Source organism: Penaeus vannamei, chromosome 39 (genome assembly GCF_042767895.1).
Source record: "Penaeus vannamei isolate JL-2024 chromosome 39, ASM4276789v1, whole genome shotgun sequence".
Classification (NCBI taxonomy): domain Eukaryota; kingdom Metazoa; phylum Arthropoda; class Malacostraca; order Decapoda; family Penaeidae; genus Penaeus; species Penaeus vannamei.
Window position 1 is genome coordinate 19,660,455 of NC_091587.1, and position 22,500 is coordinate 19,682,954.

Here is a 22,500-nt window from a genome sequence, read left to right on the forward strand (position 1 = left end):
CAGAGAGGAAAAAAACGATGAGGAAGGGAAAGAAGAGAAAGGTAAGGATTGGTGGCCTTTCACCAACATTTCGTAAATTGCTATGTTTTTTGTCTTACACAGGCGAGAAGAAGACCTTTATCAGATATTTTGTTTAGTTACATTAATTGTTTCTACTTTTTTTTTTTTTTTCTTTTAATATCACCATATTTATTTGGTGTTTCTGTTCCAATTTGTAACTGAATCTTAAACATTTAGACAGACAGGGCATTAGTTGCAGGTAAATCATTAAGCTTTCTGGTTAAGCTATCAACACAAAGACCAGATTGTATAGTTTATTCTGTGCTGCAGAGATTTCAACCACACAAAGTGGGGATTGCTTGGCACCAGCCACCCCAAACCAGCCGCACACTAAAAGTTTATATCAGCACTGTTTTGTTATCTCAGCAGGTCATGCTCAATATCCCATGTAAATTTATCTTCTATGTTTGCCAACCAAGTAGCATTGCTAATTCAGTGTGTTTTAAACAGTTTGAAATGGCATTATAAATATATTAACAAAGTACCTTTTTTCCAGTTCTTAAAGGAACTTTGCGTGGTTACCCTCTCAGTGGCTGTGTAATAGATGTTCCAAAGGGTTACACTGGCATTGTTCTTAAGGAAACTAGACCTACCCTGAATTCAGAAGAAAGTCGCACAATGAGAGTCATTTCCCAGTTTAAACAGTTCACTTACTGGAACTGGGACCGCGAGCCATCTCGGGGGGACAAGTACCAACAGGCCATGGACTGGGCGGAGATAGCGGATGTAGTAAGTATATTTCGTGGTTCAATTTTACTAAGATGTGAGAAAAAGGAAATAGATTAGAATAAATTCTGCTTGGAAAAGGCTAGCTATTTATCTTCTTTCTCCAGCTATGGAGCTAGTTCTGTAAAATTGTAAAATTATTTTTTAGATAATTTCTGACTTTATATTCAAGCTTAAATGTATATAAAAATCATTGCCCAGAAAAATATTGTTTGGAATGTGTTTGATATAAGAGACATATTTTCATATTTCTGTATATCACAGTGACCTCCTGGCATATTACTGTGTTTTTACTATTCATACATCTAGATATTTAGAAGTTCATGTAAATAAACAATTTCTTTTTGTTTTTTACTATTAGAATCTGTTGTTGGAAATCTGCACATCCCCCCCCCCCCCCCAAGCTGTGAATATTCTTAAGAGTAAAATTGGATTTAAATATGACTTCATTTCACCGTGATAGTGTTATCTTTCAATGATTTCTAGGGCAGTTTAGAGTTAACAGGTTCATGAAATTTGGCTTCATTTTCTCCACATTTTCAGAAGTAGACAGGATATGTTATTTGACATATACTGAATTTTATTGGGGGCTCAAATTTTATTTTACATTGTGCTCAATGAACACTTTTGAACCATACTTTAATTCTTGCCATATTTATTCTCTTTACAGATACATGGATCTGAGTAGAAGAATGCAACTAAATCAGATGTAGCTGATTCTTAATAAAATTTAAAAGAATGTATGTTTTTTTAGTATAACCAAAAAGGGGAAATAGTTTGTCCAAACTTGAGTTCAAACATTTATTCCATTTGGTTCAGAGCTTTTAAAGAAAGGGAAACGAGTATGTAATTTTAATCTTCATTTGCTAGCATCGTAATTGCATGATTTCAGTCAGTAAGCTCTTGCATATATGCATCTATTTTTTCACCAAAAGTACTTGCTTATAAATGAATAATAGGCATACAAGCATTTTTTCTCTCTGGTTCTGACTGCAGTAGATCTGATTTGAAAAACATCTGACTCCTAACTAGTGGGAGGCTTTCCAGAAGGTAACTGATGTTCCAAACCCATTCCCTTTTGCAGGACTATTTTATGAAAAAAAATCTATGACTACTATGTGTTCCCCTCTCATCCTCTCACTCCCATTGTAGCAATTAGTTGTGCTTATAGTGCTTAGTCATAGCAGTCAGTATCTCCACAGACTTGTGTTTCCACTGGATGAAGTTCATCAATATAAGGATAACTGTAATGTTTGTGGTCATGGGGTTTGTTATAAATATCCAAAAATGAGAAGCTTTGCTTACCTGCAGTCAGACACAAATACTTATAGCAAACTCTACACACATTGCGATAAAAGTAACAGGTTTGTTTTTTCAGCTGGTCTATGCATATTAGGCCTTATTTCATGCCTTTTTCAAAATAATCTTCCCAAATTGACAATAGATTATGTCATGGCCATCCTTTTTTAACTGGGGTAGCCCAAATGAGATGTTTCAGTATGCATTTGCACACACATATATACATTTACACATGTATATATACACAAACCCACACGCACACGCACACACACACACACACACACACACACACACACACACACACACACACACACACACACACACACACACACACACACACACACACACACACACACACACACACACACACACACACATATATAATTGCATGGCCAATTGACACCTGGTGCCTGTATGCTTTGGTAGTCTCTATTTCAAGGCATCAGTATTTTTGTTTCCTATTGCTGGTAGTTGTGGCAGATACCTCCACCTACCACTTGCATAGACTTATATGTTAGCCATTTTAGTGTCTGTTGTCTGTCTTTTCTTAAGTAGTTGTTTCATCCTCAAGACTTAATCCACTTAATAGTTGTTATTAATAGTACTGATAATTATGGTTAAAAATAATAATCATCATCATCATAAACATTAACGATAATGATTATAGATATTTAAAAAAATCACAAAAATAAATAAGGAGTCAAGTAAGGTCAACAAGGTTTAGTCATTAGGGAAGTATTTGTGGAGCTATTATATGCTAAGAAAAAAATAAACCAAAGTAGTAACATTCCTGGTGTCATCTGGGTAAATATACCATTTTTGCCTTAATTACCTACATTTAGTTCAATACCTAACATGTGTCCCTTCTCAGAATGATAGATATTGGGGTGGTAATTAGAGTGGCTAATCAGCTTATGAGAGTAATATATACCACTTCAGCCCAACTCCTGGACATGCTACTGCAAGTAGCTCACAAAATGGAGAAGATTGTGAACATAAGCATAAAGATTTCATGTAGATAATACAACATGCAAGTTTTTATCATAATTATGAAAACCGACAGGATGCAGTGTGTGCAGTATTCAGATACACTAAGTTATACAGTACATGTTAATCAAGATACAATTGGGGACAAGTTGTACCTTATAAAAATATATATATATATATACTATACACATACTTCTATATATTCATTAATATCCTCACCATCCAAAAGTATCTTGACTTTTGAAAATCATTAATTCATAAATACATGAATAATAATTTCAAAAGTGCATTATTTTGTTTGATGTGAAACCATACAAAGAAAACGTAGAAATCATAAATATAACTAGATTTCATGTAAATGTATAAAACTAAAACTTTCCTTGAGCAGCACACTCAGCATTAGCCTCAGAATAACCTTTGGTCTTGTACAGCTGTTGCCCCTTCTCCCCCATATTCAATGACCCAAGCATTCCTCATCTACTTTCAACTTGAAAGCTTATTGCTTTGTATCACAAATGAGCACAGTTGCATTTTCTTAAATACAATCATGATTCTGATTTTAAAGTTATTGAACATAATGGCCTTATATAGCAAAAATACATGCCCTGTTCCCTTACTTTAGTTTATTAGTTGTTTACACATATATCGCTTCACACGTGCTTAATCACTAAGGAATCAATTATTAGTCCAACCTATCACCTGTTTACACTTTTCCTTGATTTATTTTTTTATTATTGGTATTCTAATAACATAATAATCATAATGTCAATAAAAGTAATAACTATACTGATGGTAGAAAGATGAAATCAGAGGATTTTGAAAAATCTCATTTTTTGAAAAATATAATTTGTGCATTGTAGGTTTTCCTATCATGGTATCAGCACAGTATATAAAGTGTTTTTGCTATTCAACAATATTACATTAAAAGCATAAAAATCCTGCTAGCTCACCGAATAGGGAAACCAATCAGAGTTACTAATGGACTCCTTGCTGGCTAAGCACTTGTGGAGCCACTGCATACACCCAGGATCAATGAGCTGAAATGCTGGAGAAATGGCAAACTGAGAACTGGAACCAATGTAAAATAATGTGTGGTAATGGCCAATAGATGACTGCTACTGCTTTTTTTCTCAGTATTATGTAATATCAGAGTTGAAACAAGTTTTACCTATAGTCTTATGGACAGTTTCCAAGGCAATGTTTCATTGATATATATTAGATTGCAAAATTTGGAAATATGCAATATCAAATCCAATAACTCCAGGAGATGAAAGAAAAAACAACCATGTACCAAAACAACATTTATCATAAATAATAAATAAGAATGAATCACACTACTGTAGCTCTATAATCTTTTCCTTGTGAATCACTTTCTTTTTTTTCATCACTACATGAGAACTTCAGGCGATAACAACTAGAAAATTAGTTTTGCTGCAGAATATTCCTGGCATCAGTAATCATATCAAAAGTCTCTCATCCAATGTTGATTGTATATGCTCTATTACACCCTCAGTGCTATATGATAGATGTCTAGCACATTTATATACAACCATTAACCATTCTGTTACACTCTATTGGTGCCCAACTAAACTTTTCAAAATAAAAACATATACAAATGGTAAAAACTATGTTGATACTATGGTAGAAACACCCACAATTCTCAAACAAGATTTACTGACATCTATATCTCAGGTTGCACAAAACATCCCTTGCTGCTTTAGGAATGCTCTAACAGGATTTTTTTTTTTTTTCACTTTTATCATTAAAAAACAATCAACAAAATACCTGCATGTAATTTCAACAAAAATTCACCCCAAAGTGCATAAAGCACTTGAATTTCAGGGAAAACACTAAAAGCCTTGATAACCGGTGGTATGCATAAATTCCTGACATGGGACCACTTGATGTTTCATCAAATGAGTGCCTTTTTTTAACAAGTTTTTTTTTCATACAAAAAAAAGAGATGTAGCTAAAGAGGCTAAGGAATGGTACAGGGGAACACATTCAGACTAGTTTGCTGACAAAAAATGCACTTATACTTGAACAAATCCCATAAGTTTTTTTGTTTTTGTTTTTTATAGAGATATAACAATTGTTTTTAAAAAATTACAGGCAGGTCATATACATCTTGATTCTTTCTAACTATATAATTGGATTTGAAATTGCTTTAGCTGATATCTCTTCCTGCTTGCTCTACCTATAGCAGACAATCTAAATGTTACACCCATCTTCTACCACACCTTCTCCTCCTCTACCCCTCAGATGCCATCTGCTCTTCTCCCCCATATAAGAAAACCTTCCTAACCTAATCCACTTCAAAAACTCTTCAAGACATTCAAATCTATCTAATCATGACTAAAGATAACAAAGTAACTGCCGACATCCATTCTCCTCCTATTTGTGTTCCCCCTACACCTCTTCCTCCTACTCTCTCAACACATCCCATTCCCCCCTGCTTCATCTGCATCATCCCCCTTTCCTTCCCCATTATCCCTTCTGCTTCCTCTTGGATACATGTGACTCTTTGTCACAACCCCTTTCCCTGGATTCTTTCCCACTGACTTTCTCCTGAAACTGTGATCTAATCCCCCTGAAACCCCCTTTCTCCTTTTGCCAATCCGTACCTCACCCTACGGACATCCTTGGAGAATCACACACTTTGATCTAATCACTTTTGTTAATCAACCTTAACCTAGCTACTTAACCTTACCCACACCCCTCTTTGCCCCTTTCAATGCCATACTATCCTGAACTGCTGTTCAAATTTTGATATATTGCAAATTTAATCATTAACTTTCCCTTCTCTTTACTCTTTTCTCTATTACACCTTTCTTGTGCTGTATGACCTTGATATCTGGCACATTCATTTTACTTTGCAACTATTAACCATTAACCATTTAGTTGATATTAATGGTTAATGGTTAATGGTTAAGATAAATGTGCTAGACATCTAAGGTCATATAGCACTATAGGAAGGTATAGTAAAGGGGGATGTCAGGTGATAGTTGCTATGTGTCAACTATCTAGAATAGTGTTGAGAGGTTGAAGATGAGGGAAAAGATTATGGTGGTTTAGGTAAGGGAGTTAGATCAAATGAAGGATATTTATGTGTCTGAGGAAGGAGAACAGGTTGTCGAGGCAGAAGCTGTGAGATTCTGTAAGGATGTCTGATATGTTGGGAGGTCGGTGAAGGGAGGATAGGTGTGGAAAAGCAGAGGTACGTGCTGTATTAAAGCGTGGACAGGACAAAAGAATGTGTGGGACTGAAAGAGGGATGTTACATAGAGGACATAGGGGCGGGTCTGAGCGTGACATCAGATAGGCATGTGTTAGGCGAGTGTGGCCAATACATAATCGTGCGAGGGCAGTCTCCCAACGTCTGTTTTTTGTGAAATGGAGCTGACCAAGAGGAAATTGATGGTTTTACGGTATGTAATTTATTGTTGTGGAGTCTTGACCAAAAAAATTGCCATCGGGTATACAAGAAGGTCTTAAAGTGGGGATAGTAATCTGTATCTGGAATATGTGAGAAGCGTTGTTGAGGTGATGTGGACATTGCGGCATATCGTGCAAGAGTATCTGCCTGTTCATTGCCAGGGATTCCAACATGGCTGGGTACCCAGCAAAATCTGACAGATTTGTGACGTGTGGATAGATAGAACAACCAGTTCTGGATCTTACAGACAAGGGGATTGGTCGAGTGCATTGACTTTATGAGGGTTAAAATTACGGGAGTCAGTAAAAATAGTAAAAGAGGAAGAGGTGGATGAATATATGCGTCTTAAGGCAAAAAGGAGTGCATATAGTTCTGTAGTAAGGACTCTAGATTCAGGAGGGAGGGTTTATTTGAAAGTGCAATTTGGGAATGTTACTGCGAATCCAGCTCCTGAGATGGATTTGGAACCGTCAGTGTAAACATGAATGCTGGAGGAATGAATGGAGACATGGTCAAGGAAATGAGTGAGAAGGATAGAGGGGGGAATATCTGATTTTGGTGGGTCAGGGAAAACTGAGGAGCAAATATAGGGGTTAGGTATAAGCCATGGAGGAATGGAATGGACAGACAGTGGGAGAGGTCGGAGATGAGGGAAGGGGGAATGGGAGAGGAGGGTATCCATGCGTACGGGGAGAGGAGTTAGTAAACGTGGAGAAGAGGTAAAGGTATGAAGTAAGGATCGTGGAATAGTTAGTTTGGTAAGGGAAAATTAGTGAAATCGAGCATAGCATCGGAGAGAGAGAAGGGCTCGACGTCGAGAGAGGGACGGCATGCCTGATTCAGTATATAGGCTCTCAACTGGAGAGGAGCGGAAGGCGCCTAGGGCTAAGCGGAGACCGCTGTGGTGGATTGTATTAAGGTGAGCAAGAAGAGAGGTTGAGGCAGAGGAGTAGACATGGCATCCATAATCTAGAGTGGAGAGAATCAAAGTAACATGAAGATGGAGGAGAGTTTTGCGATCTGAGCCCCAGGAGATATGTGAGTTTGTAAGATTCGGAGGCGACGTTGAGCTTTTTCTTTGATATACAAGATATGGCCTCGCCAGGACAATATGGAATCAAATATAACGCCTAGGAATTTGCCAGAAGACCGGTATTGGAGTGGAGCATTATATAAGAAGAGTAGGGGTTTGGGGACCGTACGTGAGCGAGAGAAAAGGATGGGGAAAGATTTAGAGGTAGAGAAGCGAAAGCCATGGTTGGTGGCCCAAGAAGTTACTGATGTTATTGCAGACTGAAGGAATTGACAGAGATCTGGTATGGATGTGCCAGATGCATAGATGGTTAAGTCATCAACATATAGTGATGCTCTGGCTCCTGGTGGTAGGACTGAGACTATGTCATTTACAGCAAGAAGGAATAAAGTGGTACTAAGCACACTTCCTTGTGGGACGCCTTCGAATTGAGGAAATGATGAAGTGGAAGAGGCAATCTTGACCTGGAAAGTACTTTTAGAAAGGAAGGATTTAATGAAAACCCATGTTTCCACGTAAACCTAGAGAGGACAATTGTTGGAGGATATGGTATCGCCATGTGGTGTCATATGCTTTTTCTAGATCAAAGAATATGGCTAATACGGATTCATGGCGTGCAAATGCCGATGTAATGTATGTCTCGAAATGGGCAAGTGGGTCTGCTGTACTTCGGGCACGTCGGAAACCAAACTGGGAAGGGGAAAGGAGATTATGAGATTCTAGGTACCACATTAAACGGAAGTTAACCATTCGTTCTAGTAGTTTGCACAAGCAGCTAGTTAGAGCTATGGGGCGGTAATCTTGGGGTAGGGTACCTGATTTATTGGGTTTTAAGAAAGGTAGGATGAGAGCATCTCGCCAATGAGAAGGAAAATTTCCTGACGTCCATATGTGGTTGAAAATAGTTAAAAGGAAGGATAGAGAGGAAGATGGGAGGTATCGGAGCATACGATAGTGAATACCATCAGGGCCTTCATGAGTGTTGCGGCACGACTGTAATGTAGCGTTGGGTTCAGAAGAAGAAAAAGGAGCATTATAGGACTCATCAGAGGATAGGGTGAAGGTAATAGGGGTGCGTTCCTTGATGGTTTTAATGGAAGAAAAGTGTGGGGAAAGGTGAGAGCCACTACTGACCTGGCTGAAATAGTTGCCCAGTTCATTACCTACTTCGACAGGCTCAGAGATGAGAATATCTCGAATATGGAGGACGGGTGCAGGATGGGGGGGATGTTTGCCTGATAGTTTATGGATCCGTCGCCAAACAGCTGAAATAAATGTAGAAGATGTAATTGAGGAAACATAATTTTGCCAGCTATTTGTTTTGCTGTTTTTAATTGTACGGCGAAGATGGGCAGATGCTCTTTAAAAGGAAATAAGGGCTGATAGCTGGTGAGGGGTGCCTCGTTTGTAGCTGTTCCAGGCTGCTCGTTTTAAGCGAAGCGCTTTGGTGCAATCAGAATTCCACCATGGAACACATTTAGAGGTATAGGGTCTTGAAGTTCGAGGAATGGCTGTATAGGCAGCTCTTAGGATCGTGGTTGTAAAACAATGTAGCATATCTAAAATGGACGGTAAGGGGGGTGGAGGGATAGGTATAGTAGAGAGTGAAGTGAAAGTATGCCAGTCAGCTCTATCAAAGCACCAGCGTGGAGGATTAGGAAGTGGTACATATGAAGTAGGAGAAAGAGTATTGGGAAGTGGTCACTATAGGGGAAGTGGTCTAGAACTGACCAATGGAAATCTAGATGTAAAGTAGGAGAGCATATAGAGAGGTCAAGGCATGGAAAGGATTGTGTGCGCATGTCAAAGTGTGTGGGGCGATCTGAATTAAGAATAATTAGGTTATTTGTGAAGAGGAAGCGTTCTAGAGATCGGCCTCGGGAGTTGGTGGTAGAGTCACCCCACAGAGTGTGGCGGCAGTTGAGATCACCAACTATGAGGAAAGGTGGTTGGAGTTGGGAAATTAGAGTCTCAAAGGCAGTAAAGTCAATGGGATGGGATGGGGAGAAGTAGACTGAAATCACTGTGATCCAGCGGCGAAGAAAGATGCGAATAGCTGTGCACGGGACAGAAGTTTGTATGGGAGGTATGACATAAGGTGTTTTATGATGGATAAGTATAGACGAGACATAAAGGGAGTGTGGGGAAGAGATAAAATGGTAATTGGGAATTGGAATAGGAGGGTGTGTGAGGAAAGTCTCTTGGAGGCAGATAATAGATGGATTATAAGAAGCAAGGATATGACGTAGGTCTGATCTATGTGAGCGGAAACCGCGAATATTCCAATGTAGGAGAGCTATATCCTAGTTGATTTACGAATGATAACACGTGTACGTGTTGAGGAATTTGAAGGGGAAGGAGCTAGGGGGTGTAAAGGAGGGATATTAGGAGGTAGGGAATCTGGAGAAGGGCATTGTTGTGCCATGAGTGATTCTCGTGTGTATCCGGGAGGGAGTGCAAAGGATAGAGGGGATGGAGGGAGGGAGAATGTGCCTATAGTTGGGGTTGAAGGGGGTGGGTTGTGTTGGGAGGGAGTAGATGTGTGGGGAGTATTACTGTTAGGAGGATGAATATCGGAAGGATGGATAGTTGGAGTTGAAGGGGATGTGTTGTCTTGGGAGGGATTAGGAGGAAGGGGTGTAGGGGTGCTGTGAGTAAGAGGGGGATGCATATCAGGAGGATGGGTATTGGGAGGATGGATATCAGTGGTGGACGGGATTGAGGGGGTTAGGTTGTGTTGAGAGGGAGTAGGAGGAAGGGGTGTAGGGGGAATATTAGTAGGAGGGGTATGAATATCGGCAACCACTTCAAGTGTGGAAGGAGCACGAGTTATGGGATCTTGTGTCTCAAGCATATAGCTTTGAATGTCATCCATTGTTTCTGCAGTGGAGTTTGTTGGAGAGTTTTGTGAGAAGGTAATTGTTTCTGCAATGGAATTGGTTGGAGAGTTTTGTGGAATAAAGGTTTTCTTATGAGGGGGGGAAGAAGAGACTGGTGTCTCAGGAACAAAGGTATAGGTAGGTGGAGGTGATTGTGTTGTAGGGGAAGAAGGGTTAGAACGTTTAGTCTGTCTACTGCGGGTAGTGCGGGGAGGGAGAGGGGTTGGTGTTGGGGCTGTAGTTGAGATAGGAGCTGTGGTTGAGATTGGGGTGTCTGGGTTTAGAGTGGCAAAGGAATTGGTCTGAGGGATGTCGAATGTAGATGTGGAAATGGGGACATTTTGGGATGGAGGGGGAAGGGCTGAGCGAACGATGTTGCTAGGATATGGAGTATGAGAGAAACCTTGTCGACGTGCTTCCTGTCTGGCTTCACGTAAAGTGAGACCATTTTTGTATCCGAGAGTTGCTACCTCAGATTCAAAGTTGTAAGTGGGACAGCCTCTATAAAATACATTATGGGGGCCGCCGCAGTTAGCACATGTTCGTGTTTGTGCTGAGCAGTTTGATCGATTATGACCAGTTTGGGCACATATGGGGCATCGGTCTGTGGAACGGCAATGTTTGGCAGGATGTCCAAAGCGCCAACAGTTTTGACATTGACGGGGAGGGGGTTGGTATGGTCGAACAGGGAGGGACTGTCCACCAATGTAGATACGTAAGGGAAGGTCATGTGTACGGAAGGTAATTTTGGCAATATTGGTCGGATTCTTTCGTTGACCTTTAGGAGGAATGGTGTAGCAATGTACTGATTTCACATCTTGGTCTTTGAGGCATCCTAATAAGTCTTCTCCACAGTCTGACCAATCTTTGGTATCGACTGGGCAGTTTGCTGGGGAGAGAGAGACAGTTCCGGTCCTGGTATTAAGGGTTGGATGAGGTTCTGCAGGAATGGGGTTGCTAGAATGATCAGTTAAATTTGATAGTGCTATAGATTCAGTTTCTGATCTGACTGTTACCAGACGGGAGCGATCGCGTCTGGTATAAAAAGGGACTCTGCCTACTTGTTTTTGGAGGCATTGTTGAAAGAGAAGAGTGTTGCCTGAGTAAGGAGCTGTAGCAGGGATCACGAAAAATCGGTCCCATTTAGCTGGGCTAAACAGGGTATTTAAGATATCTGTAGGGTTGGTGGTGGTGGATGGTCGGGGACGTGTGGAAGAGGGAGTATTACGGAATGATGGAGAATAAGGTTGCAAGGTAGTAATAAGGGAGGATTGGTTGTTTGATGAAGGTTGCAGGGGTGGAGTTGAATTTGAGGAAGTTGGATGGGTAGGAAAGTCATCTGGAGATTGATTCTTTGCTTGGGTGGGTAATGCACTAGTAGGCATTGAGGAGTGGGTAGTAGTTTCAGTGTTCAGAGCCGTGGTCAAAGGAGAGCCTGGGTTGGGGCTATTTGATAAAGGGGCTAGCCTCATAGCCTCTAATAAAGGGATTACATTTTCATTACTGGTCATGGGGAACCTGGATTATGTAAATAGGCCTAATCGACCCACCTCCTTTCACTACTGAAGGTAAGGGCTAGATTAGTCAGGAGTCCCGTGCCCATAGTTCCCGCAGGCCGTTCAGGACTGGCACTAGGTCAGCCTTTCATCCTCTCAGCACGGCTCTCACACCTTAGGAAGTAGATAGCAGAAGGGGATGGAGAAGAGACGGAAACAAAAGCTGGAGAGGAAAAAGACCATGCAAAATTAGTTGAGTCGAGGGTTGAGGCCCTAGACAGGGGAGATCCCTGTATTGGGTCTCAGTCTTCGTCTCCTAAGCCCCCCCACAACAACAACGGGCAAGGGATTGGGGGGGTAGTTGATATTAAGATAATGCCAACCAAAGAAGCAAAAAATTATTTCCAGAAAACAAAGTTGATAATAATCAATATTATTTTCTCTTCCCACTTGTGTGGCTTAAATACCTCAATATATTTTTATAAATTTTATTACTCTATTTGTAGTTCTCAATTTGCTGCATGTAGATATACAAGTTATTTCATGAAAAAAATATATATATATAAAAAATATATAATAAATAAGTAAACAAACTGACATTCTTATTGGATCATGCCCCACATTTATTTCTTCAAATAGCCATGGCTTCATATTTAGGCTATGTCCCTATTAATATCATGCACTTTTGAGACCAGTTTTCATGTATAGGTTCTGAATTTGTCAATGTTGATTCTCCCAAACCAAAGCTCCCTCCCCCATGCCACACAATTGTACCCAACGAACTTTTCTGAAGATCTCAAATCCACTGATTAATGCCTATTTATGAGCCTCTAAAGAGACACTTCTAAAGGAACCTCAATGATCTGTGATCCAAAGTTAGGAATCAACTCAGGAGTAGTTGTTGATACGCATGGTTGTAATACTGTACTGGCCTCAAATTGTAAGGGTCAGTACCTTCAGTCTCACTTCATTAGTCCATCAAAATTTTACACTGCATCCAAATTCATGTATTTCTATCATTAATAAAGTAAATTGTGCATCTTCAGATTAATATTCCTTTTATTCATGAAAAATAACCATATACTAATCCAGAAATTGGATGCACTATGTTAAAAATGATTTTTCATCTACATTTCCTGTAAGCCTTATTAATAATCTCAATGAAGTAGATTACTGTACATTTAAAATACTTTATATATAATATTACAGAAAATTATTTGAATATTTTATATACCTCAACATCAATACTTTCATTCAGAATTTATATTTGTAGATAAAAATGCTGAATCTTTTTTATATGTCTCTTAATGAATCACTCTTGTAAAATGCAACCCTGTATAGATGATACAATATAATTTTCATGAATTAAGATATCTTGTCAGCCCTTTTTCTAAAGGAAGACCTCACAGCTGTGATATCTTTCTGAAAACATTTTATGTAAAATATAAATCTAAATAGCAAAGTAAAACACCATAATCTCACTCTTACATTTACTTCTATAATTTACAGCTACCGGTATTCAAAGGTCATCCATCACATCACATAACCCTTAAAATAACAGCTGTAGCCAAACCCAGGCACATTCGGACTCACTGAAATAAACTTAAAGTAATCAGTTAAGTATCTAATTAGCTACAAAAGTAGTCAAAAAGAGAGCAAGCCATAGTCCATTTTCCAAGTGTCAGCTAAACAATGCTACATCCGCAATGCCTTCTAGATTCCATATGTGCATCAACAGTACATGAAAGTTCTATCCTGTATCAAATACTAATTTTGGATGGCAATGATAATGCACATAAGAAAACTACACTCCTAAAAACAGTGTTTTTACAAAGCCAATACAGTAAATCAAGGAAAATGCATATATGTCTGAGAATAATGTACAATCGATAACTTAATTACTTAGTATTAGTAAGCATCACAACCAAGTACTTCAAAATCATATTTCTTATAGCACTTCTATAAATATCAGATATTCTGTATTAACTTTCCAATACTTTTAGTTAGGAATATAAACATAGCATGTCTCAACCTCCAATATTTGATGCAGTAGAATTGATAACTTATGAAACCAACATTGATGCTGATCTGCATCCAAAGTATCTATGTGATATACATGTCACTTAATATAGGAGAGAGGACTGATATTTTTTTTATAAACCTGCAACATAACCAACTTGCTTTAGTTATGTAATCAGTAAGCATAATTCACAAGAAACAATATCTTACTTATCAAAAACATAATTTTTCAATTACGAAAAGCCAAGAACACCAAGGTGTGAGCTTCCACAGATAAGCATACTTGTATACATCTTAGGAGAGAGGAAGAAAACATAAAAAACAAGACAGTTTATTTAATAAATATAGTATGAGGTGTTCAGATTTCAATTCAATGTTTGAAGTTCATATGTGAACTTCCAAAGGAAGCTACAATATCTCTAAGACAACACAGGAACTCTGTTTTTATTCCTTCATAAATGGCTGCTCACACATCTCAACACATTTACAACAGTGAATGAATATAGAAATGAAAATTGCTCATGTGCATTAATTGATCAGCAAATAAATTTATCATCTAAGACATTACTTTGACATACCTACCATCTACCTTTTCCTTTGGTTTTGAACATAAATGCAGTTTTATATATTTTTGATATTCATCTCACTTCATTGGTTACTGACAACTTTCATTCTTCTACCAACAACACTTTGAATTGTTCAAAGCTAATGCAAATTCTGGTACCTAAGCAAAAGTAAGTCTATCTGCTGAAAAATCTGTCACATTTGCATTAGCCTTGGCTTTCCTACTTTACACAATTCACTGAGTTTCAAGATGCTCCTCCTCTACAAAGTAAACAGTAATTCTAGTCTTGAGTTCTCCAAACAGTATAAAAGTATAATAAATAATAAATTTCAAGGACCATGCCCAGTTACTTAAAATGATACAACCTGCAAATTCTACAGAAGAATAGCAGTGAAACACTGATTCTATCCCTTAATTACTGTTTACATTTACAGAACATAAGGTAATTTTGCTGAATCTGAGAGAGCACATCCTAAAACATAAAGAAAACCAAGATAAACATTAAGCTTAGCTGTCCATTTTGGTATAGGTCCTTTACTGACTGTTCTAAAGTGTCTTTCCAGTCTGAATGCTTCAGGAATTGTAATAAGAGGTAGAAATAGTAAAGGTGAATATTTCATACCCCAAACAGCAAAAATTGTGTATGGAGTGAAGAGGAAAATAGCATACAAAACTTCAGATGCTGTTGAACCAATGAGAATAGCCAGTGTGACAATACCGGCTCGCTGATCAGATTCTAGATCTCTCGTGTTATTTGAATGAAGAATTGCCTCTGTGTTTAATGCCAGAGGTACAGCATATAGTATTGTGCCCCATTGAACATGTCCAGTCTGAACCATATATGAAAAGAGGACAGTCATTGGACCAAAGAGAATAAGAATCAACACATCTCCTAAAGCAATATATTTAAAACCAACACCACCAGTATATAAAAATGAGCTTGACAAACCTCCAAAGTACACAAGCGCTAGATGTTCTAGACGAGCATTAGTCACCATTGTCAAGATCACAAATCCTCCACACCCTACAGAGTAAAGAATCACGCCAAGAGTTACAATTTCGTCTTTTGAGAGCAGCTGGTCCACTAAAGTCCGGTCATCACTTTTTTTGCTATCTATTCCCTTCACATAATCGAAATAGGTATTGACCACATTGCCTGCAGCATGAACAGACAAAGCTGTAAGTGCAGTTGTAATAAGTCCAACAACACTAAATTCTCCAGTTGCCTTGTGGGCCAATGTGCATCCCAGCAGCACTGGCATTAAAGAGGCGCTAAATGACCATGGACGCAAAGCAGACACGTAGGCAGACAACTTCATTAAAGGTGAGCCTCGCCGCTCTTTCTTGTTGGTTACAGTTTGGTCATTCATGTCTGTCATTTTTCAAGACCTGGAATACAGAAATGCAAAGAATAATTATATTCTAATGACAATATGATACAATTTTATAAAGCTACAACAAAATCATAAAATTCTGTTTGCTGTATTTACTGCTGGTCAATAAATTCTTGATATGCACCATTAAGTTTAAAGTTCATAAGTACAATAATATGAAGGAAAAGACATTGGAAACGAATTACAGTTATATCAATACTATTATCAATAACAACAGTAACAGATACTTAAGTATTATAAACATCATACACATATAAAGTATTTATGCTTTACAACTAATACTAACATATTATATCAATAAAAATGAACCATAATAATAATTATAAAAGCAAAACTAGTAATTATACTATAACTATGGTTTGCCCAAACATTAACTGATATACAACTAAAGTTTGTAGTATGGCATTCCCCTTATTTTATGCACACATTTACCTCTGCTTTGCCATATAAAATAATGGGCAATTGCAATGCAACTAGTGCCTTATAAAATGGGACCAATTTCCAGATAGTATCTTCATGTCATGATCATAAAGGCTGCTCTATGTTTTGCATGCTATATGGGCATCCAGCTCCATTGACACTAGTTCTCAAGCCTTTCAAAGTCAGCCAACAACCAAATTTTTCAAAAAATTTATTGAAAACAATAATAATTTTGTGCAGAATCAGAGACAAGGAAAAAATCACTGTCAATCCATTCTTAATTTTTGTCTAATGCAGGTGACCCTTTGGTACTGGTCACTGCATCTCTTTTTTCTACCTGAAGTAATCTATACTATCATGATTTGTATACAATCTTACCTGAAGTGGATTTAACTACATACAATGTTCGAGCAGGTCAATACTAGGGCTGCCAAGTTTATTAAAAACAATTACACACATAAACCTGGTATTACATCTCACATAAAAAAACAGATTAATAAGGACCTGCTCAAGATACGAAGACAAGCACACAGACTTACAATCATGTACAAAATCACAAACAACCTGATAGACATCAACAAACACGAATACTTACAAGCAGCATACTCACACAACACAAGGAACTCACACACCAGTAAATTCAACACATACCTCACCAACACTGACTCTTACAAGCACTCATTCTTCCCACGTACCATACGCAACGGAACAGGCTCCCACAACACATAATCGAAACTAAAACACTCAACATTTTCACAAACAAATTAAACAAACACTTAAGACTACAAGCACCTTCTCAAACACTGACACTTCCACTTGCACCTTGATCCATCCCCCTTTCACCCAGTAATCAACCATCAATATGCGTGTTAGGCGCTCATTAATGCCCTGCCCATTACTATTGCGATTGTGAATGCATCCAGAAGTAATATCAAAAAGGCCATTTCTTTTTGCATAGTAATATCCCGGAAAACATTCACAATCAGACATCTATACTGAAAGCTGAGGTAATTTTTAATGTATCTAAGTGCAGAGCAAATTATGTAGCATGCTCAAGTGCAGTAGCCAAAAATCACTGGTGTGCATCAATCAACATTTCCCAGGTGCAATTGAAATTTAAATAATCATTTTTTGTGTATATTATTGTAGATAGTGCAAACGTTATAAGCTTCCTTCCTTCCTTCAACGTCATTGCTAATCAACCATTTATGTACTTTCATGTACATGTGGCCTCTTACGAGAAACACTTGCACCATACCAAATACACAAATATTGTAAATACGTACAGACTTTACTAAACAGGACATAGGGATTTACTTCACTCATTATTTTTACAAGCATCAATGGTTGTCATCTTTGTATATATAGTAACAAATGATAGATGACAAGCATTAATTCAAGTACTCACACCAATTCTGCTTCTTCGTGATGTAGAAAGATCAGTCAATTTTGTTCCTCATTATCAGGGCACATTTTCCTAGTGATGCACTAGTTACCAATTGAGTTTGTATTAGGTATGAAAACGTGTTAGTAGCTTATTTTGGATATAAAATATCATATGAAGTTTGTGCAATCATGAGTTGTGTGTTGAACATCATATTTCATAGTTTACCAACATGCTTCCTCACTCTGGTGACCTTCAACATATGGCACTTTTTGAGTAGATATCTTGTGTGCATTGGCAAAAATCAGTCTCGGTATGCACCGTATTTTGGTGGAAAATAATTCCTAAAATGTACATGTCATACAATGAAGGGGAAGTTGTAACACAGAAATGAGGCCTATGTAAAAGAGTGGCCCCTAAAAACACATAAAATAACACTAGCCAGTTTCTGAGTTAATGTACGCAAAGTAAAGGTTGGGCCATTATTGCTTATCAAATTCCATCAAATTATAACGTTTCCTCCCTTACTAATTCCATCATCGAAAAGCCAACCCATGCTTCATGCACAATCATAGGCAAATAAATTCCCACCATGTGTTCTGGCAAGATCAAGCTTGTAAACCTTACCGATAATTTATAATCAAATAAGAAAACAGTGTAAGCTCCATCTTGTCATATCACATAGTCTGGTGGCAATGGTATTGTTTGATGTGGCCCTTTACACACAATAATTTTACACCTGCTTGTTACTGTCTGTGGAATTCAAGCAAAGGCTTATATATATACTGTGAATTCATTATAGAGTAAGTGTATAGAACTCAAGTCTGGTTCACAGAAGTGGACTGAATCTACAGCTTTGATCATGTGTCCGACAAATAAAAGAACGCTTAGAATCCTGAAAATATCCCATATCCCTGTCAAGTGATATGGGGGATACTATATAAAAACTGTCACAAAACACCACCATTAACTACATGCAAGACCACCCGAGCAACCAAACAGGGCAAACCATACCATCAATCCATTCATCAAGTCAATTGCAATTCCTCACCTGTTATAACAATGTCATTATAAAAAAATATGAGTAACAACTTGGGGATATTGTGTGGGGGCCGTCACCTGCTGCTGCGAGGGCGTCTTCGGATGTAAACACAGGTCTCGGTCGCGTTCGGGTTTGCCTCAACGCCGACCTCACGGGGACAGGCATTCAGAGGGGCCGGGGAAATGGGGGATAAAGAGGGGAAGTGATCATGATAATGATAAAAAAGAAGTGATCATGATAATGATAAGAATGGAAGTGATGAGAATGATTATAAAGAATGGAAGTGATGAGAATGATGATAAAGAATGGAAGTGATGATGCTAAAGAATGGAAGTAATAAGAATAATAAAGAATGGAAATGATGAAAAAGATGATATAAATGGAAATGATGAAAATGATAAAAAATGGAAGTGATGAATCTTCTAAAGAATGGAAGTGATAGCGATGATGCTAAAGAAAGGAAGAAATGAGAATGGTACTAAAGAATGGAAGTGATGAGAATGATAATATATAATGGAATCGATGATGGTGATGCTAAAGAAGGGAAGTTATGAAAATGATGATGATAAAGCATGGAAGTAATGAAAATTATAGAGAATAGAAGTGATGAAAATGATAGAGCATGGAAGTTATAGATATGATGATAAAGAATGAAAGGATTTGATGGTGATGATGAAGAAGAATCAGGGGTGATAATACAGGATGGAAGTAATGAAATAACGATAAATAAAGGAAATGATTAAAAATGATGATGGATATTGAGTGATGATATGATGATTGATAAAGGGAATTATATTGGATGGTTGATATTAGGAGTGGTGGTGAGGATGAGAATAAATACTGGGAATTATATCAGTTATAGATATAAAGAATGATGAGGTGAGTGTTATAACAGTGTCATAATCACCATTATGATTATAATCAATTAATGGCAGTCATTGAAATTACATTTCTTGTGCATTAATATAGTTGTTTTATTTTCCTTATCATATCAATAGCATCAGGATCATCATTAACGTGTTATTATTATCATCATCATCATTGTCATACCATTGAAATTGTTTTTTTTTATCATTATCAATATTGCTGTAATATTCTCATTGTTATTATTATCATTATTATTATTATTATTATTATTATTATTATTATTATTATTATTATTATTATTAATAATATTATTATTATCATTATTATTATTATTGTTGTTGTTATTATTATTATTATCATTATTATTATCATTAATGATAATAATATTATTATTATTATTGTTATTATTATCATCATCATCATCATCATCATCACTGTCATCATCTTACCATCATCGTTTTCATAAGAATAATGATGATAATGACAATAGCAGTAACAAAAACAATTATGATCATTATTATTATTATCATGATAATTATCATTATCACTATTATCATTATATTGTTATCATTAATATTGCTATTAGTCATCACTATCAATATGATCTTACTATTATTTCTATCAATATTGTCATTATTACTACCATTATCATTGTGATTATTCTTATTGTATTTCCATTCGTAATTGATATAATATTATCATCATCATCATCATTATTATTATCTTATTACCAATATTGTTGTTATTGTTTTGTAGTTATTATCATTATCATTGTTGTTATCATTACCATTATTATAGTTCTATCTACCTAGCAAGATTTTGAAGAGCCGAAATTAAAATGGCATGTTTTCTTTCTTTTTCATTTTTCTTGTCTTCTTTCACCTTTCATTTTCTTTTTCTTTTCCATTTTATTTTCACTTTTACTCCTTCATTTATCTCTTTCCTTCATCCTTTTCTTTTATTCTAGATTAGGATTTAGAGCTCACTGAAGCAATATCCTTCTCGTCTGCTAGCCATTGTCAGCAAGCAACCGGATCCGAATCTATTAAGCCCGGCGGCCAAATAGATGTTTTAAATACTTTTGCTTATCCGGTCACCGGTTACGAACCTGTCGCAACTTATCCAAAGATTTCCAGGAATTTATCGAACCATATTCACCAAGTGGTTCACTTGAGTCTATATGCCTCAAGTGATTTTTTGTTTACGTTTGTTTTTAATTACTGAGTTCAGGTAGGAGGGGGGGGGGTGATGTGAGTTGTATTAAGCAGTTTTTATCTGATGGGATTTTTTTAGGGGGTGATAATGTAATGATTATTGCCGAAAATTTAAAATTAAAATGAGGCATGATGAGTACAAAGCAGATGAAATCCCAGAAAATCAAGCGAGTGAAGAATGTTAGTAAAACATGACAATAAAAAGCGTTTATTGTGAAAACAAAGAAGAGTTTAATATTACTTGTTTTAGTCATTTTCTTTTACTATGTTTTTGCTATAGTGTAATGTAATTTATGTTGCTTCCGAGCCCTTCTATGTTCTTAGCACATGGCTGTATCAATCTCAGCGGGGTTTCTATCAACCTTCCTTAAATTTTTCAAACTTCTATGATCTCCCTCGTTCTCATCCTAACCAAACAAAATCCCATGATTCTTTCCTGCGACCTAAAGATGTCTTTTTGCCCTTGTATGGCTGGTCGTGCCGTATACAGATTCCCTTGTCACTCTAGCGGGTACCTTCCTGTCACAATAAAACTCTCGTGATTTTCTTGGCTCCTCTTCGCCACCTCTTGGTCGCACATCTTCCTGGACTGGAAAGCCAAATTATTGAACTGAGTGTACTTCAGCTTCAACCAAGCCTCTGGTCTGCGTTGGGCAACCTCGGTACGTGTCTTGTACCAACCGGGCATAGTTTTCCGTTAGTTCTCTCTCTGCCTCTATTGGTACTTTATCATACACTCTTGGTTAATAAAATGCATTGTAAATCTTGACCTCTGCACTTGTCTTTCAGCAGTCTCAAATTGCATCCGTTATGCTTCTCCTTGGCATAAATCCAAATGGCTCCTTACTGATTTGTCCTATACCACTCAGTTGGCTATCAGTTACTCGCTCCTAAACTGATGGTATATACCATCAGTTTAATTCCATATGACTACAGCACTATTGAACGTCCCCTTCATTCCATTCGTTCAACATATTTTCCTCCTTGTGTGCGCAGCTTGATTTCACTCAACGCTGAAGTCTTTCTTGCAATCCCCTCTTCTATTTGATGACTTCCTGCACTTTATTAAACCACTATGATTCCTTGCCAACTTTTACTTTGCCCGATGTCTGTCTCAGTGTCTCCTTCGCCATCTATCTCACCCCCCCATGGTTTCCCGGTCTTGTGGTCATTCTTAGGTATCTTAGCCTAAAACTCTTTCTTTCATCTGTCTGTCAGCTTCCAGCCTTTGGATTATTCGCCCCTGTGTGTCTTGCTCGGTTTATTAACTTCATTTTGGCTTTGTTTATGCTGCTCGCTGTACGCTTTCCAGGCAACACCTTGCAGTTTTCCATTTGGCTGAGAGATGACCTTCAGTGTATAGCCCACCTATGTTATTTTATTTACTTCATTTCAAAACCTGTTTTTGTCCTCACAGTTTGTTTGGGGAGTCCGTTTTCAATTGGGAGGTTCATTAATTTCTTAGTCATCTTCATCCCACTCCCACGTCCTTCTTTGGTTTTAGGCTCTGTATAATACAGACTTCATTTCTCATCGCATCTACGCCAAAATAAATCCATGTGTACCCGTTTCCAATCTCTCTGCCCTCCTCCCCTCCATGCTGTTTCTTTCAGAGGTAGAATAATGTTGTTGTTATTTTTTCTCCATCTGAGCCAACACCTCCATGTTTATTCCCAACA

At 37.6% G+C, this 22,500-nt stretch overlaps 2 protein-coding genes across 6 annotated transcripts in view; one reads left to right on the plus strand and one right to left on the minus strand.

Annotated features, from left to right (window-relative positions):
- The window catches only part of LOC113829206 (ribonuclease H2 subunit C), a 6,112-nt gene extending 4,585 nt beyond the window's left edge, over positions 1-1,527 (plus strand). For all 4 annotated transcript variants that reach the window (XM_070116699.1, XM_027382345.2, XM_027382338.2 and 1 more), the window contains exons 2-4: positions 1-41; positions 557-789; positions 1,457-1,527. The exon at positions 1-41 is cut by the window's left edge and continues 167 nt beyond it. In XM_070116699.1, coding sequence (XP_069972800.1) covers positions 1-41; positions 557-789; positions 1,457-1,474 — 292 coding nt within the window. In that variant the 3' untranslated portion in view covers positions 1,475-1,527. The remainder of the gene's footprint in view (positions 42-556; positions 790-1,456) is intronic.
- An 11,865-nt stretch (positions 1,528-13,392) lies between these two features.
- Positions 13,393-18,907, minus strand: heix (UbiA prenyltransferase domain-containing heix). 2 transcript variants are annotated; one of them, XM_027382357.2, is made up of 2 exons: positions 18,750-18,907; positions 13,393-15,889 (listed from the first exon to the last, which is right to left on the minus strand). In XM_027382357.2, exon 2 carries the CDS (start codon positions 15,877-15,879, stop codon positions 14,929-14,931), a length of 951 nt encoding a protein of 316 aa, XP_027238158.2. In that variant the 5' UTR covers positions 15,880-15,889; positions 18,750-18,907; the 3' UTR covers positions 13,393-14,928. The 2 variants fall into 2 exon arrangements, with proteins under 2 accessions (XP_027238158.2, XP_069973269.1); XM_070117168.1 differs by lacking the exon at positions 18,750-18,907 and adding an exon at positions 17,723-18,629.
- Between the last annotated feature and the right edge of the window lie 3,593 nt (positions 18,908-22,500).

Coding starts and splice junctions, on each gene's coding strand:
- heix (XM_027382357.2), bottom strand. CDS start 15,879: ATGACAGACATGAATGACCAAACTGTAACCAACAAGAAAGAGCGGCGA.